The sequence below is a fragment of the Cuculus canorus genome, chromosome 7 (assembly GCF_017976375.1).
Source record: "Cuculus canorus isolate bCucCan1 chromosome 7, bCucCan1.pri, whole genome shotgun sequence".
Classification (NCBI taxonomy): domain Eukaryota; kingdom Metazoa; phylum Chordata; class Aves; order Cuculiformes; family Cuculidae; genus Cuculus; species Cuculus canorus.
The window spans coordinates 7482563-7501666 of record NC_071407.1 but is presented as its reverse complement, the minus strand read 5'-3'; the positions used below and the strand labels follow the sequence as shown (position 1 = coordinate 7501666).

Below are 19104 nucleotides of genomic sequence, written 5' to 3'. Positions count from 1 at the left end.
TTTGAAGTGTCAAACACAATTTGTCCACCTTGAGGTATCAGGTCACTTAAATAAGCAACAAAAACATGTGAAGAATATTAGTAATGAAATAAAGAGACATTGGAATTAATCAGTGGGGGGAAAAAGCTTCAAATACCTGAAACTTTTCTATGTAATGACTGCAAACTGCATAACATAAATGCCTTACTTACAGCAGGCAAACTTTTCAACTGTAAGAATGTGAAGATGAGGTATGGAGTTTATTTTAAAGACAGAATGCTTCATCATTGGAATCAACCCCCCACCCCCCCTGCGACTGAGATTTTCAAGATATGTCATGGATGAGGTTGTATGACACTCTCATGCAAAGAAGTCCCTAAAATAGTGAGGCTTTTTTTTCTACCTTTATGTCAAAGAGTATTGGAAATAGGTGGGTTTAACAGGGTTTAAAAATATTATTAAAATAGTTTAAAAATTATTAAAATATTAAACTTCCTTAAGAGCATTAACATGGCAAAGAACTGGCATCTGAGAAGATGCTTATTTGCTCACGCAACACAATACAGGACAGAAACAAGGCACTTCTCTTTTCTTTCTTTTTCTTCTCATACAGAGAATTTCTCTCCCCAGCAAGGGCTTTCAATGATCAAGATTCACTGTGATATTGGTTAGTTTTCCTTTAAGCGAAACTAAAGATCAGACCAAAATAATCATGTTTGTTGTCTCTCAATTAAGAATGACAACGTTACGCAGATTTTCCTACAAGGGCAAACACACAGATAATTCCAGAAACACACATTGCATTCTTTCTAGCTGTAACACACAGAAATCACAGAGACGTTAGTTCAAAATTTTTAATAAAATAAATTCAAATACATCTCATTCTCTGCCCATAGCTACCTTGTTAAATATCAAAGAAATACTTTTAAGAAACTGGGGAAAAAAAAATGAGCCACAAAAGTTGGTACTGAATATATAACTCAAAATCCAGTTTGTCAAACTTGTCAAGATGAAGCAAATTGATCTTGCCATCGACCAGATCACATAACTTTTGCCAATTCTTAAAAGACACTGCTAAAATATTTACAATAAATAAATAACTTGCATCACTTAAAGTAAATGCTTTACGTTTTCCTGAATCAAGTGAATAAAATCAAGTGTACCAATGCAAATCATGTATAAACAGATCTGAAAAACAATTCCCTCTACAAAAAGAACTGTAGGAGGAAGAAATCATGTGATAGTCTATTGCATACCATACTTCAGAAACAGTACATGTATACATCTACAGACTCCAATGCAATCAACGTCTTCCTTTTCTTGCGTGAGAGGGTGGATATGGTCCACACGCCTAAATAAGTCAATGCAGCAGCATGCAGTCTTGTTTGTCATCATGTTTTACGGCAGGGACAAACCTGTTTCATGAGCTAGTACTGGAAAGTACATGAAATACTCAGCCTTAAATAAACTGAACCAAGAACATCCACCTCCACAGAGAAGGTACAGCAATGCCTTGTAAGACGAGGCTCATTCTAACTGCCTTAAGGAGATCTTTTCTAGTGCTTGTCGCTATAAAAGTTCCCCTCCTGGTTTTATTTGTGTAGATACAGCATTTTTTAGAATAGAAGTTATTCCAAGAAACTTGTTTCCAAATTGCATGATTTCTGATAAATACAGCTTGCCATTATTTATTGAAATGGCTGAAGAGACCTTCATGTGTACCTACATAAAGATATACGTGTTGTTCTTGCATACAGAAACTTGTAAAAGAGAACGAAAAGATGCCTAAGTTGTGCTCTGCTGAGTTCAGCTTCTACAGAGCTGGCAAGTGTTTGAATATGAAAATCCATGTATTTTGTTCAAATCAGTTTATTCAATTTAATTTTTAAAGCAGAACTTATGTCTAACTATTGCTTAAAAAGCAGTATAACCATGCGTGTAACTCCTGGAATGGAGATCAAGTTGAATAACAGCTTGATACCCACATAAAATGTGGGTGTAAATTTAAAACTGTGTAATTCTTAACATTGATCTAACGAAGCCTAGAAGATCAAGTGCAAAAAAAAAAAATGTTTATAGCTGTTTATTTTGATCTGTCTCCTGGTTTGACTCCAAGAAATTAACCTCATTTTGGCAAATGAAAATGTCAGACAACAGCAGCTCCACAGTAACAGATAACTTTGTTTAAACTTCAAGTAATTTACTCAATGATGTAATTTAAGGACTGATAGTGTACTTTACAGGAAAGTGTTCCAAAAAAAACAACTTCAGTTGAGGTGCAAGAGTTGTTTCATAAGTTCATATGTGGTAAAAGCCACGGCTTGAGAAGGAATACAACGAATGTAATTCAGAGATAAACCACGATATAATCCTCTTCGTACTCCATGCTGTTGATACACGTATTTCAGTGTCTGCACCATTGTACTGGAAAAATAAGAACTTGAATCATTACAGGATATACATATTCAATAGTTAAAATCCCTTTCTTTAAATGCAAGATACTTGTTTACTTGGTTCTCAAGAGATCTATGGAGAAAAACTCATGGGACTCCATGGAACAAAGCACTACAGGCTTCTTGGGATGCAGAAGATGGTTTGAACTTCTGCTGGAAATGTGGGCGTGATGGCTGAGAACTGGAAAGAGGGCAGTGCAATCCCATCTGAAGAAGCTTCACTCTGAAAATACCTGCCCTAAAAGATGTGATGAGACATTTTACACCGGAACGGCTATGCATGTTCTGTTGCCTGCCTGGCAGGAAGGAGTTGAGAAGCACCAATTCTTCTCACAGATGCAGTACAGAGTAACAGGAACATTTCTTGCTCAATGTAGCACACACTTCTTGCATGGAATATCAGTACTCGGGGTTTGTACCCCATTGGCTTTCTTTGAGCACAGGATCCTATCCACCCTTCTACAGCTCAGCATATAAAATTTGCATTTAGCTCTGTATTCTACATCTTGCATGCACGTAGGTCCCATGACACAGGCCTAGTGTTTTCTCTCAAATAAGAAACACCAAGACTTGTGTCAGTATATAATATTTGACCTTACTAAAAGCAGAATTTGGAGACTTATTTTCCTCACATATCTTGAAACTGAGCAAATCAGACATTAAATGCAAAGCCCTTGAATAACAATCTGGAAGGTGCTCAGTATTTCTAAGCTATTAAAGAAATTGTTCTTTTAGAATATCTTTCATATACCTCAAAGCTTCAGGATTTCCTACTTTTTTATCTTCTCATCCTCTAAAAACATGTGTCTCCTCTCCTTCAAGGTACAGCTCTTTCCAAGCATGGTCATAACCACATTGTTAAATTGGGAAGCCTAATGCGTGTAAAGGTAGTAAAACCCCAAGAACAATTAATTAATTTTTATTTTACAAGTATCTGGAGCGAAAAAGCAGAAAAATCCTTGGGCTGCTTAGGAAAACAGAGCAGCAACTTTCACAGTAAGCAACATCTATGCTGTTTGGTGGAAGGTCAGTAAGACAGACTCCTGCTAGTAAGATCCAGTTTGCCACGCAGGAGGTTCAAACTGAATCACGCTGGATTGAGACATACATTGAAATACAAGATTGAAAGTTACCAAGATAGAACTGTCCTGGAATTTAATTTGGTTACGTCAATTTGAAATTTGGAAAGTTTTTCAAGACAAGAGTTGATTTAATACTAGGCTTTTAAGGATATTATGGTACTTGAACTTCTACCAGAGGAAACCCCAACTACGTGTGAGATATGGGACATCACTGTAAATGCAGGAAAGGTCAAATAAAAGAGTATTGCGCAAAATCACCTCATGGAATAGACTACACCATTAGAAAACATTGAAACACTTCATTGCAGTAAAAGCCTGCCATCTCTCTCGTAGGGATCCTGCTGATATTAAAGAAAGGTACCACAAGCTGAGTTGAAATACAAAAACCCCACGTTAGTAATACCAACACAGCACTACTGACAAAAGCGCCATTGTGACTTCAGTTCATTTCTTTATTCCCAGAGCAATAATAGCAGCTTTTGTCTGTGTGGAAATGTACTCATTAAAAGAATGAAGAAATCAACAACAGAGTAGTTGGGGGGGTTGTTTTGTTTTAAACTTTAAAATTATGAATTAAACTTTGCTCAGACATCTACAAATTCAGTTACTATGGATGAAAAGAAAATACTTACAGGCACTTTTCAGAGTCTGGGAGAACGGCTCCTAACTGCATTCGCCTACGTGTTACATCAAGGGGGTATCTACAGAGGAGATATTTGAACAGGAGTTCAACCGCACGTGTGATCACTACATGAATATTGTTTAATAAAGAACACAAAGCAGTCCATATGCAATCTCCAAGCTCCCTTTTCAGTGAGTCAGGAATCCAGCTCAGATTCTCAACACAGCTGAAAGTTTTCCTAAAAAGGAGACTTCCCTTATACAACCAAACCCAGCAAATTGGACCTCTTAATATATTCCATTTGGCCCAAGTAAGAAAGATACATGAAGACCAGATGAGAGTATAAAACAGTCTGCAAAACGCTGGAGGGAGAAGACACCTGAATCAAAAATAAAATGAACAGTTTAAGGATTAATCAAAAATAACATTTGTAAAGCAATGATTTAGTGAAAAATTGATGCTGTGTAAGTCCATTAAATTGATTTATTTTATGGACAAAATAAAATATGACAAGGACAGCAGAAGAATGGAGAAAGCAGGCAAAATAATAACAAAATTAATGCCAAATACAATATCTAAGATCTGTGTTTTCCTTTTTTTTTTAAATTCTATGGCTTCACAGGTCACACTATTTTGAAAATAAAATGGAGTAATAAAATTCTGCAAATTATGTTCATGGTCAAAATTTCATGGCTTACCAAACAAGATTCCAACTGATTTTAGGAGATTTGTCTGTATTTGTTTAATTGACTCTGTGTATGTTCTTAAAGGCCCTGAAGATTAAATATTCAGTCAATGAAACAAAGGAAATAACTGAATTCCAGTGTCCAATTAACCTGATTTAAAAATCTTACTAATAACTAGACTTACATAAAATCATATTCTCAGGTAAAAGTTTCTTTAGAATGAACAGCTATATAGAAAAAATAAATATATATATACCCAAACTTACGATATGGTCTGAGCTATTGCTCCAGCTATGCCACCACACAGCAGATTTACATGTGTTTTCAAAACTAAGACATCAGGGTTATCTAATGAAGGCCGTCCAAGCAAGTTAGGTGCTTGAGCAAGTCCAATGCTCTTTAAGGTACCAAAGGTAAAAAATGAAAAACCTAAAAGGAAATTTAATTTTATGTACTTTCATGAAAAAGCAAACTATTTGTTGACGCATCATCATTATAAACAAAAAGCTGCAAATACAAAATGAAACTATTTCCCAGTTCTTTTAGAAGTTTTTCTTAAGCAGAACAAAAGAGACAAGTACTGTTTTAAACTTCTACAAAATACTGTTTTGAACTTCTACAGTAACTTCTGCCCAATTGAGTTAGTGTTTATCGTTAACAGAACACTTTACATAAGCTAGACTGTGGGTTTTAAGTTACTGGATTGCTGTTAAGAATAACTCCTAAGATCTTTTAAGTAAAGAACATCTCTCATCTTTTAAATACAAGTGTGGTTTAGTTGGTCAGTTCTGATGTTCCTTCATCCCACGTCACCCACTGCGTCAGCTCGTGTAAGCATTAACATAAAAGTCACCAGGAGATGGAGCCCACACAGAGGCTCAAAGTCTCCCTCTACAGAGTGCTCCGCACTTTCATGGATTTACCTGTTTGGGAGAAATATCCTATGCTTTCGTGTGGGAAAGTTGGGAAGCAGAAGAAAGAACCACGAGTTTACCCCTCTCCTTCTCAACTCCAATTTTCAGACAAGCCAGGCTTTGCCTATTGAAGATACTTTAACACATATTGATCAATTCTAGATCAAGGCTTCAGAGCTGCAAATGTTTCTATGGGCATCCCGTCTCCATTCAGTAAAAACCACAATCCTTGATTTTAACACAAGCTAATTAACTAGGTATTCAAATATATTATGTAAATTTAGCAGTACGTGTAACTGCTGAAGGAGTGCCACGTTCCATTTTTAACTTACCCGCGTATGGTGCCATTCCTACAACAGTTGGGATCAGCCCTCTGTAGAACCCTCTTAAGCCACCTTCCTTGGAAAGAAAAACACAAGCACATTTGTGGCAAGAAATACAACCAGCATCTTAACAAGTCATACGACCATTCACACAGGTTCACATGACAGCACTCTGACTAGCAGCATCTAGCACCAAGGAGCTAACATCAAGTTCCATTCCTCATGCCTGAAGTATTGAGGGGACAACTGCCTGGCTCCATAGGAGATAAAGAAGCAAAAATGAAGGAGAAAAATCCACATCCAACATCATAATCTAGGAAACATTTTTGTATTATACATATCCCTCCTCCCCAAATTCCTATATTGTATCATTATTACATGTTCTTGAAAAGCAGCTTCTCTCTGCTGATTTTGGCTTCCCCCTTACATGAGCCTCACCTACATCTCAGCAACCTGAGTAGAAGGAAGCATCCAGCTCACTTTTTTTACATTAACATATACAATGTGCACGCAATGAAGTCAGGCTGTTTTCCATCAAGCTACTATTTTCAATGCAGTGCAACATTCTTTAAAGAGCATATTTTGCTTTGACAGAACTAAAGATTAAAAGAGAAAATACCTTTGTGTAAATCATCTTGAATGCATGGATAATCCCCATGTACTTGTGTTCCCCTTTTACTTGGAACGCCAGGCGAACTCTAACCATATCAAGAGGGTAAGTACAAATCACTGCTGTAATACCTTTATTAAAAACAAAAACAAAACAAGCAAACAAAACTCACCTACGCCTTATCTGATTCTAGGATTATCTTGAAAATCAGAATTTCCTTTTTTGGCAGTGAATATAATAGCATATATAAATCACTTTGTTAAAGAAACAGTTGAAGTCACTTATCATGAGCAAACAGGAACACTAACTTCAGCAACACACAAAAGATTTATGTTTATACTTTGTGTTCACTGAAGCTGCACATGTAGGCCTCGATTTTCCAAAGATTTATGGGCCTAACTGGATCCATGTGACCAATTCTATTTAAGTCCATGGCTCATAAGTACCAGGCTAGTCAAGTGCATCAGCTCTACTGGATTGCAGCCATGAAACTTAACCCTACCAGATATTTAAAAAAAAATAATTAAACAGCCAAATTTACATGTTTAATTTCAAAAAGGTTGTGTCAGAATTGATGCGATTACTGGATATAGATATGCTTGTATATGGCAGTTGAAAATACTATATACGCTCTAACAACATTTAAAATAAGGTCAGGATCAAACTGATGAAGCGCCCTGAACTGTGCTGAATTACTGCATTTTTTTTAATTCATGTTACACTAGCACTTCAGTTTTAAACTGACTCTTCAGTGCTAAAAATATCAAATCTTAGGATTCATCGAGTTGTGAACTGCTTTAAAACTGATTAGATGCTGACCAACCTGTAATTTTGACACAGAACTCCAGTACAGAGAACAATTCCTCTAACATTTACCTGGATAACAAATACTTTCCTCCTGTTAGTTTTTGAGGAAAGCTACTCAATTGCTGACAAATTATTTGGAAGGAACAGTCAAAACCGTTTACTAAAGCCAAGCCATTTTCCATTTTCTTTGGCGCACCACCTCACTACAAATATATATTGGGAGAAGAAGAAAAAGAAAGCAAAACCCCTTGTGACTGACATCGGTTTCTAGCAGCTGCTCTGATTTAGCTCAGCATCACCCCCAGAAAGGGGTCCTACAGAAGATGAGCACACTTTGTGTGCCAGCAGGAAATCGTCACCTCCTTGTAGGTTTGATAGTCTCTCAACAGTATCACTTTTTGTAGGAGTATCATCTCCCCTCCTTTCCACGAGGTTAAGAGAAAAAGAGAACAGGGAGTGAGGACACCAAACCTACAACAAAACCCAAACACAGCACAAGTCCGGCAAGGAAACTCTTCATAACTTATGTCTAGAGAGGTAAAAAAGCACCTTTACTAAGCTGATTGATCTGACAGAAGCCAGCAGGATTAGATGGGGAGGGGGAAAAAAAAGGAACACCATGAGTTATCAAAAAGCTGCCACTGGTCAACAGTCAATTGAGAGTAAAGTTTGTGACCTTCTGAAGAATTTTACAAGCAATTTAGAAAACAAAAACATCTCATTCAGAGATTTTGTGGCTGCCCCATCCCTGGAGGTGTTCAAGGCCAGGTTGGATGTGGCCGTGGGCAGCCTGATCTAGTGGGAGGTGTCCCTGCCCATGGCAGGGGGATTGGAACTAGATGATCTTTGAGGTCCTTTCCAACCCAAACTATTCTATGATTTTGGATAAGTCCTCTGAAGAAAAAGCAGACATCTGCAGTTGATTTCTGATGTTGTCTCACCCACAGGGTTGAAAAGTTGGAAGCTGTAAAACACTAAAGCAACTTCAGGATTGTTTCCACTGACCTACACTATTAAACGCAATCCCTCAGACTGCAGCCTTTTCCTAACCGATTCCCTGAGATGTCCAGAACTCCTGTAAAATGGATGGATTCAAGCACTTTACAAAAATTGTAAAAAAAAAAAAAGGAGAAAAAAATGCTTTTACAGAGCCTAAGAGTTCAGAGGAAAGTCATCCTACTTCAAAAAAGAGGTAACCTTATCCCTCTTCTCTTTCCAGTCATGCACTGATACATGTCCAGGAATATCCTCTAAATAAAGAGGAACAAACAGACCAACCAAGAGTCTGGTGAATGCACAAACCAGTGAACACAGCCCAAAATCAGTACAACTGCAAAAAAAAAAAAAAAAAAAAAAAAAATCAGACGGAACTGGAAGAAACTGTAAATAGTAAGGATTTAAATGGCATCTATTAATTTCCTTACTTTTTCTTAAAATCCTCTTCCCATGAGTTCTGAAAAACATGGGATTTCTAACATCAACCACAAAATATGCTCTCCTGAAGCAACTGGGAGAGTTGTATTACTGCTTCCTGATCATACAAGCAGACTGCGCATACTGGGGATCAAGATTTCCTCTGGGTCTCAAAAGAGACACTGCCCTTTCTGGGAGGACCATCAGCCAGCTTTGGGACATTAAGTCATTTTGGTGAAGCCTACAAAGTGACTAGTCTGATCTCTACTCCCTAAATAGTAGGAGTTACCAGAAATCAGACCAATCTTAAGGCTGATCCCCTGTTTGAGGAAGCAAAGTCTATCCCATACAATGAGGTTGAGACAAAACTCTTTCCCCTGCTTGGTTAAACGGGACAGAATTGCACATATATCAACAGTTGAGAGATGCACACTGCAGTTCCCATCGTCTGATCTGATAATTCCTCCTTTAAGGAACCACTTCTTGAAAAGCAGCAGAAGGTGAAAACCTTCATTGCAAATGCTGACTCAGAAGTCAAGGAAGACAGGGAAAGACCATTCTCCACTCACCACATTGTCCTTTGAAAGAACCTTTGACCACTCTTGGGAACAAGATACAAGATTACACAGACCTTTACTGAGACTTATCCTCAATGAAGCACACCAGGAATCACACTGTACTTGATTTGGTGCCCAACCTTTGGGAGTTAATGAGAGCAGCTCTATAGGGATTTCTCTCTCTCTCCCAATTTCCCTAGTATTCCTCCATTGTTGGTAATTTGCTTAGAAAATAAATAAAAAAAAGCATCTGGATCAAGAAAAAGCCCCAAGTGAAACACGTTTACAAAGCAATCATATCTGGCAAACAAATTTTTATGATTCTTGGATCATGCTCTTTGTACTTTATAACTATGCAGATTAAATCAAGTATTACCAGGCAATTCAGAGGTATAGAGTTCAAAAAGTGAAAACCACAAGTTGTGGCCTTGAACTGCAGAAGAAATGCTCCTTAAAGATTAATTTCTGAAGGAAGCATCTTCTGAACAAAAGAAAGCTTCAAGAACTATACATAGAGAGAAATAGCTGATGACAAAGAATATTTATCAGACAGGTCAAAAAACTGCCTGACTTACAAATCCTAATATTTCTAGACTTCCAATATGTAATTCTGTTTCCTTCTGAACTGTACCCGAAGAAATAAACAGCACATTCTTTCAAAACGTTGAATCAAATAGGTAACTTAATTACACAAAACTGAGACAGCAGTGTCTTCCTGGGTCAGTACTGTTTTCTAATCACTTTTACTAAAAGTTAAAAGATAAAAACAAAACCATGCTTTCTGCATCAGTTTCATGGAAATGAGTTTATTCTAGGTAACATCTAGTCTCCTTTTAGGCTTTTTTATTTTTAAGTTAATTAGGTGCAGGGAGGAAATACACATTTCTGTGTTTTAATTCAGATTTTTCAAATAGAAAACTAAAAAAGATTTACATTTGAACAATCGTCCTGTGATACAAGTGTTATTTGATCACTCTGTTCTCTACACCCCACTAACCTCTAAGATTTCTCTATCTTCTCCCCAGCTCTGTCTTTCCTTTAAAGGAGTTTCACACCATTTGGCTGTTAATGAGGTGTAACCGCTGAAATTTGAATCACACAAGGCTCAGGAAATTCAGAGTTAGAAGTAACTTTAACTTGGCCTTCTTAAATATATGCATTACAATAGGTTTTTCTCTTCTCTCTCCCTGCGACCCCCATCCTCACTGCCTCGTTTTTCCCTGTGGATATGCTTTTGATCCTGTTTATCAGTTACAGAAGATACTCAAACCAAATGTTTCCCACCACTTTGAAGTTGTTGACTGCTAGGAATGCTGGAAACACCGACATTAGCAAGATTTAAGTATCGGTAACTACACAGAAGTGAAAGCAGACAGCTGTGTGCCTACGTGAGTAGAGGGCACAAAATGAAATGGGAAACAAGGGCTATCCCTTTTCAACTGCATCTGGACTTGATGATTCAAGAGGTCTTTTCCAACCTGGTGATTCTGTGATCCGATATGATGCTATGATTCTATATTGGATTCCAGGAAAATGGGAAGACTCCAACAGTGGGTTGCAAACAGCACACAGTCTCTTTTAGTCATTTAAAAGTGGAAGAAAGAGCAACAACCCTTACCAGTCATCAAGAGAGACTACGACACAGAAGTTGAAGCAAGAAATATTACCAATGGCTTTTAAAATTGCTTATTTTGTTTGCAAAACTAAAGCACTTCTCCAATTTTAAACACTACGCTCTTCTTGGGCCTCCTTCCTCTCCTCTATCTTCTTGGCATCCTCAATATAAACTCTCCATCCTCTTATGAGTGAATACCTCAAAAGGCAGTTAATATCATGTAGTAAACAACTAGTAAGACATTCACGTCTGTGCTATTCTTACACTTGGCTGCTGTGCTTGTTTCAAGGCACACCAAAGCCCAGCTCACACACTCGGTTTTGGGGTTCTCAACGCCAGCCCACTGAGTACATTGCACTCCAGTGCAGCACACAAAGCGCTCCATTTGATTGTGGTTTCTAGACAGTACTGTATGTTAATTTTATTTCTGTTACACTAACCACACAAACCAGACTTAACCAGTAAGGTGCTTGAAACGATGCCAGATGCTATGAATTTATCTACACAAAGGATTCCAGCATGCCCAACACAGAGTTAAGCTGATTATTCAATGTTTTCACAGTGCTTCGCAAGTCAGGTTCCAGGTCTCTGACAAGACTCCTGAAAAACCTAGTAATAAGCTTGTTACGGAGAAAAAAAATGTGTTCTCTAGCACAGTTAAAGGAAACTGGGAGGAAAGAATGGAAGAAAAAAAAGAAAAAAAAAAAAACAGAATGTATTTTTTCCAGTTCTTTCAGATACAAAGCCAGCCAACTTCTGGAACGTATCTTGCCAAATGGGCTTTGCTAGTTTTTAGCATATTTGAATTGTTTCATTTCATTCTCTTTCCTTTTCCTCTGATGGTATGCAAAGCCAAAATACTTTCATGGGGTCTTCCTTGTTCAACTCATGGTAAAAAACCTCAGCATTTTTATTTCACAAGAAGTCAAATGCTCAAATCACAACTATTTAAGAACTGTCACTAGACAATATTAAGCTTGTTTTACAAAGTAAAAGCACACGAAGAACCACCTTGATTAGAAATCAGTCCACTATTACTTAACTTTCCCTGTTTCTTCTTAGCTACTTTTGGCTGAATGACTAGCTAGAGAGAAACGTATAATTTACCACATACTGGCAGTTTACAAGTGGGTTTCTCTACTGCTACTGCACTAATGGGTAAGTAATGGTTTTTAACATTCACACGTACGCTCTAAAGAGCATCACGACAATCCTGCGCTGGATGTTGAAAAATGTAGTTATTTCTAGCAAATCCAAAGGATCCACAAATTCAAGGAGCTGCAGTTCTCTCTCTTTCTATGAGCTTATATTCAACCCGGTAACAATGGCAGACAGGTCGATGAGCCAATTCTACCAAAACCTGCACCTTTACACTTCATCTTGTTGACACTGGATTTTTCATCTTTTAAAAGCCATAGAAAACACTGTAAAAGCTGTGCTTGACAACACGGCACAGAATTCACTGCCTGAACAAAGATATTTTAAAGAATACTCTTACAGAGTTTTCCATTAGGCAACTATTTGGTATATTAACTATTTACTAGTCTTTTTGCTTAATACAAACTGGCAAGTTTGACCTGAACACACATCAAATTATCCTCTAAATAAATATTAGCTTTTCAGCACAAGATGTCTGAAATTCAAATAGAAGACTATACCTGCCAAGGATCCAGCCATTAATCGATGCACATGCCCCGAAATCCCAAGTTGCTTCTTTATTATCTACAAAATATAGAACATTTACAGTAGTCATACATCAGAAAATACAGAGAAGCGCACTGCACAGCTTATCAGCACATTAATGCAAACACTATAGCTGTTTCCAACAAGTTTACAACACTACAAATTCAAATCAGAGCACTTAACTACTGTTAAATGAGTTTTCTAAACATCACTGCTGTCACCAATTTCTAATTAAAACATGGAAGTGCTCGAAATCCATTAACAAGGCAGAAAGATTAGTTGAAAGTAGTTGTACTGTTTACTTCATAAACTAGATTGTTTATTTAGTTATCTAATGTGTGGCAAACTGAATACTATCCCTGTTGCAGGACAGAGAGCAAAGGACACTGAGCGAAGTTGGAAAGTGACAAATTTGAGAAGAGTACAGTTTTCTCCCGTGTTGAGAAGAGTAGAGTTTTCTCCCATGTACAGCATGTGAAACATACTCCCATAAAGAGGTATTTAACACTTTGTTTAACTGGATTTAAAAATCCTGGAAGGAAGTTAAAAATTGGTGTCCAAGTTTTTATCAAACAACTGAGACTGTTTCTTAAATAAAGAAGTTCATTTCATCTTCCTTCTTTAAGAACTGGGGTTTTTTTCCCCTTTTACATGTTCCTGCAAAACATCTTGAATATTTCTTGTCAATAGATTAAAAGAAACTGCTATCATGATAAATGGTTTCTTGACATTTGCAGATCCATAAATCATTTCATTATAAAGCATGGCATGCAGGTTTTTGTTCAACACAACATAAAGCAAGCATAAATAACAGCATTTATGATTACATCACAAAAAAGGAACATATGAAACTCACTGCAGTTATTTCTTTGTATCAGTTTTCTGGAATTTGCTCTTTAGGGATGGGATTCACAATTTCAATTTCACTGTCTTCAGTAAAAATCATGCAATTTACTTCACTGGGTACTAAATCTAACCTTTCAAACACACAATTCCTCATTGTTACAAGTATAATGTTACATTTTACCACATACAAGCAACATTTAAAAACACCTTCATGCCAACACCTGACCTCCAAAAGATGTTGCAGGGATTTGTTATGTATTTATTATGAAAGACTAAATGCATGAGGGCTGAAAGAAATCCACAAATCTTGCAGGACCCCAAAATAAGCATTTCCTCTTCCAGGTAATATTTAATCTAGAGCTTGACATAGTCATTTGTCAAGCCAAATACAGCACTCATATCCAGACTGACTTTCCAGTTTGAGTTACTCCATCCATCAAGAATCCCAACACAATATAATAAAGTGGTTCTATTTTAGTTTGTTCTTACATTATTCACAAGGGGCTACCTTACAGTGATACAAATAGCAGCAGGCTACATTTAGATTACCTGATTCTTTCACAAAAAAAGTATTATTCTCAACAATACAAAGGTACAAAAATCAGTGGAATTTTTTTTTCCTTAAGTAGCACTGCAAAAAGTTTCACCGTTGCCCTGATGTTTTTCATGGGTAGATTCAGACAAAATTAAGTAACCATACAAAAGGCACGCAGCTAATAAATAAGACACAGTGTTAGTTTCAATCACTTAAAGAATCTCATTGAAGGCAGGAAAAAAAAAAAAAAAAAAGAGAAGGAAAATAAAATAAATTCCCCTACCTTTTTATACCGGTCAAATGCCATAAACTGAATTGCGCCATATGGAAAGATTCTAATCATCATCGCCCCATTTCCTTTATACAGCCCGAGGTAACCTTCCTTTTTGGGGACAGCACACAATGTAGAAAACACTCCTGCCAGCAATACAAAAAGAGGTATTGAATAATCCCACTGAGGGGAGAGAAACAAAAATCAAGCAAATATTCCTGACAATAACAAATGATGCATGCAACTAAGGCTGGACCATGTTGTTTATGTAACTGCAGAGAGCAGAAAATCCCACTTTCAATGCCCAAACATTGCCAGAAGGAGGAGGTTTGAGTTTTATTAGCTTTTTCACCTCCCAGGCTCAGCAGACCTCCTCCTGAATTCATGCATTCAGGCCCCAGGACTTGCTTGGGCTGCAAGCAATCCCACGGCAGATGATCCTACCACCCACAGAGGAGAGGAAACTGGCTGACTCCCAATTCAGTTGATTATAAATCAATAAATAAATACATACTCAAAAAGCTAAAACCATTGGGAAATGATCTAATATTGCTCCATGTTAAATTACAGATTAAATGTCATCACTGGGGAAATGAAGTAAACGAGTTTAAGACTCTCATTGCTTACAACATTTCACAATAAGCGTCTCACTCTTCCTGTCCCACAGTTGCTGGAACAAGAAGCAATCCTGTTCCCTTTTAATAGGTAGGAAATAATGCAAGATCACACAAAGTTTGGGGAAAATCTACAGTTTTATTATAAACATGTTAATAGGTACACACAATAGCTATCAAATTGACTTTTTATTTATTTTGTAAAGGAATAAATTATAACACACAATTTTCATTCATTTGCAACTGGTCAATAATGTAAGAGCCGAACATGAAAAAGGCTTATATATTTCTCTTGAGTTTGGGCAAGAAAGAAAGAGCAGTTACAAGTTTCATTTGACATTTAAATATAACAAGGATTAATTAGCTCTGGGGTACTAAGAAAACAATATTAAATGTATTTTTAAGATGTCACACTTATTACATGTATCTGAAAACACTTTGGCCATGATTAGAATTTCTCTCCACCCTGCAATGACAAATTACTGTTCTTATTTCTTAAAACACGCTCTAAGATCCACGTGGCACAAACTTCACAGACCAAGGGCAGTAAAAACATTTAGTGAGGATTCTGATGAACGAATCTATTGTGTCTGTGCCCTTATGAGTATCTCACCTTGCTTTATTTTCCACCTACAGGTAATAAGGACACACATTAAAGTCAGACACATTTCAAATAATCAGCATCACTTCTAACACTCTAAGTATTGCATAATATAAGATTTTACTTGCTGGTTATGGCACCGTACAAAGCAAAGAGTAAATAAAGATTTAAAATACCAGTCAAATCAATTATTTCAGCATTCAATTCTTAGACTGCACACCTGAGTGCAAACTTATCTGACTGTGTTACCAAAATGCCACATGGCTCGTGTTTTCCTTTTTGGCACAGTAAAGGGAATAAATATATCCATTGAATTTTGCTTCAAGATTTATTTTCCCAGCCTTTAAAAAAATTATCTTTACTGTCTAAGTTAAAAATTCCAAAGTTTCATTACACATAAAATTAACCAACTCAAATTTATTATTTTTTTCTTGACAACTGTAACACACTTAAATTTCAGAACATGAGTTATGACATATTTCAAGACCACATGACATAAAATCTCTCAAATACTGTGCACAAGAGGGCACTGTTACAGCCCGCAGAGAATGGTTCCGAACATGCTGCCAGCTGTGATTTCTTTCTCACCCAGATGCAACACAGATACAAAACACAGATTACATCAAGCACAAATTCATGGAATGATAGAGTAGTTTAAGTAGGAAGGGACCTTAAAGCCTATCCAGTTCTAACTCCCCTGCCATGCTCAGGGACATCCCATTAGATCAGGCTGCCCAAGGCCCATCCAACCTGGCCTTGAACACCTCCAGGGATAGGGCACTGGAATTCACTTTTATCTTCCATTCCTATCAGCCACGCTGCTCTCTGCAAGCAGAAGTGCATATGAGACCTAGAAGACTCAGCGGCCACTGTCTTGGAATCATAAGCCTCTGCGCTACCAAGTCCTGGGAAACAGGGATTCCCACCACCCTGGGGACGTGGCAGCCACCAAGCAGATCGCAACACTGACCAGCGGTGATGGTTTTGGCATAAACAATCCCAGCTCTGAATTTGTAATTACCAGTCTCTGTGGCTTCAGAAGAGGAAGGTCGAGCCCAGCCTTTACAGTTCTGACAGCTAGTGTACATCTCCGTGTCTAACGCATCAACCAACACAACGTTACATGTGCAGGTATGGTTTTCATTTCTAAGCATTAACAAAACATGACACAGACTGACCAGACAGATAAAAAGGGTGGTAATCAAACAAAAGCTTGCAAATCAATATCCCTAAGCCATACACACTGCATTTAAAACCAAAATTGCGCCTGAGGCAGCCGTCTTACCTAGGTGTTTGTAATGGTGGTTATGAGCCTGCAGCAAGATCTTTACCCGATCCAGGGGTGCAATAGTTGTTTTGGCACAACATCCTGCAACACCTTTCCAAGAGGGGAAAAAGAACAGTTATGGCACGCAGAAGTTCTTCATGTCAGAAGATAAACAAGGAATTTTTCTAATGTATTTTTAAACAGAATAGGGGAGGAGAAACTCAGGAACTGGAAAAAGCCCCAGTGGCGAGTAAGCAGCCTCTATGACAAGTATGCTACAGACCGTTAAAGCCTTAATGCAATGTGTAAGCTACTTTTCCTGATTACAGAAGGCCAGGCTGCTGCCTTTCTGCTGCTGCAGGCACAGCAGCTCTCAGGGCAAGGAACTCACGAGTTTTCCACCCTAATCTCACCTTCCCTACTGCCGTGGAGGTTGTAAGGTGTTGGTCTCTTCTCCCAAGTAACAAGTGATAGAATACAGAAAATGGCCTCAAGATGCACCAGGGGAGGTTTAAATTAGGTATCAGGAAAAATTTCCTCTCTGAAAGGGTTCTGATGCACTGGCAGAAGCTGCCCAGGGAGATGGTGGAGTCCCCATCCCTGGAGATGGTTAAAAGATGCACAGATAAGGTGCTCAGGGATATGGTTTAGCGGACAGGTACGGCCGGACTCGATGATCTCAAAGGTCTTTTTCAACCAAGTAATTCTATGATTCTAAGTGGCTGCTCTCCCTAAGGAGCAGGATCCATGCCCGCCACGCACCTGCTCTGCTCCATAGCCAACGGCGAGTGCAGCCTATGGGAAACAAACACAACCCCTTGCGAACCCCTGGTGAACCAGGCAGCTGGGAGCAACCTCGCTGGGAAAAAGGAACCGGCTGCTTCTCCAAGGGATGGATAATGTGGGGTCATGTTTGCAGGGCTGGTGGTTGCTGCGTCGCACTTGCGGGGCTGGTGTTTTGCGGGGTCATATTTGTGGGGCTGGTGTTTTGCAGGGTCGCATTTGCGGGGATGCCTCCCCCCCACTCCTCCTTCTCTTCCCAGCAGCAGCTGTGGGGCTGCGGGATGCAGATAATGCAGATACCGTGGATCCTCGCATCCCAGTGTTGGACCAGGAGCTGTGTGGGGATCCTGGCTGCAGCATCCGCCTGCACCGAGACCCTGCAGTAGCACAGGGGGAAAGAGCAGGAAGGGGGAAAGAGCAGGGAGGGGGAAAAGGGAAGGAGCAGGGAGGGGGAAAAGGGAAGGAGCAGGGAGGGGGAAAAGGGAAGGAGCAGGGAGGGGGAAAAGGGAAGGAGCAGGGAGGGGGAAAAGGGAAAGAGCAGGGAGGGGGAAAAGGGAAAGAGCAGGGAGGGGGAAAAGGGAAAGAGCAGAAGGGGAAGGAATGGAAAGAGCAGGGAGGGGGAAAAAGGAAAGAGAAGGGAGGGGGAGAAAAAGGGGAAAGAAACGAAGTGGGATAAAGGGAAAGAAGCAAAGGAGAGGAAAAGAGGAAAGAAGTGAAGAGAAAGGGAAGGGGGATAGGGAAAAGGAAGGAGGAAAGAAGAGAAGGGGAAGGGAAGGGGGGAAGAAGAGAAGGGAAGGGAGAAAGAAGAGAAGGGAACGGGGGATAGGGAAAGGGAAGGGGGGAAAGAAGAGAAGGGAAGGGGGGAAAGGAAGGGAAGAGAAAGGGGGAAAACGGAAAAGAGAAGGGGGGGCAGGGAGCAGCCCCCGCGTTTGCCCCGGTGGGGACCGCCCAGCAGGAGACACCGACTGAAGCCCCCACCCGTTCCCCCACTCCCCGTCCCCACCTCCGGCGATGAAGGAGCGCAGCCAGTACCAGTCTCGGCGCCGCACGGCCGCCGGGGACGCCATGGGCGCGGTGGGCAGCGCGCGGCGCGCGGCGAGGGGCGGGGCCAGCGCGGCCCCGGTCACTGCGAATGGGGCGTGGTCCGTGCGGGGGCGGGGCCAGCGGGAGGGGAGGGGTCCGCAGGGAGGGGCAGAGGCAGCGGAGTCCCGGCCGCAGCCGCAGGGAACGGAGCCAGGAAGGGGATGAGTGCCAGCAAGGGGGGGCGGGGGGAGCGTTGAGGGGCGGGGTCGTATGGGGGCGGGGTCAGATGATGGGCGGGGCCGGGGGCGTCCGGCCGTGCGTAAGGGGCGGGGTCAACGGAGGGGCCAGATCAGTGCGGCCCCGGGCGCCGCGCAGAGGGCGGGGCCGTGAAGGGGCGGGGTCGCGGCGCCGCGCGATGGC

General features: G+C 39.8%; 1 protein-coding gene across 4 annotated transcripts; it reads right to left on the bottom strand.

Annotated features, from left to right (window-relative positions):
• Nucleotides 1-862: 862 nt before the first annotated feature.
• Nucleotides 863-18816, bottom strand: SLC25A16 (solute carrier family 25 member 16). Of its 4 annotated transcripts, none has more exons than XM_054071839.1 (9): nt 18665-18813; nt 16897-16989; nt 14409-14542; nt 12720-12783; nt 6679-6800; nt 6069-6135; nt 5089-5251; nt 4147-4515; nt 863-2403 (listed from the first exon to the last, which is right to left on the bottom strand). In XM_054071839.1, exons 1-9 carry the CDS (start codon nt 18726-18728, stop codon nt 2247-2249), a joined length of 1233 nt encoding a protein of 410 aa, XP_053927814.1. In that variant the 5' UTR covers nt 18729-18813; the 3' UTR covers nt 863-2246. The 4 variants fall into 4 exon arrangements, with proteins under 4 accessions (XP_053927814.1, XP_053927816.1, XP_053927815.1 ...); XM_054071841.1 differs by having other exon boundaries at nt 4147-4215; XM_054071840.1 differs by lacking the exon at nt 6679-6800 and having other exon boundaries at nt 6069-6131; nt 18665-18816.
• Between the last annotated feature and the right edge of the window lie 288 nt (nt 18817-19104).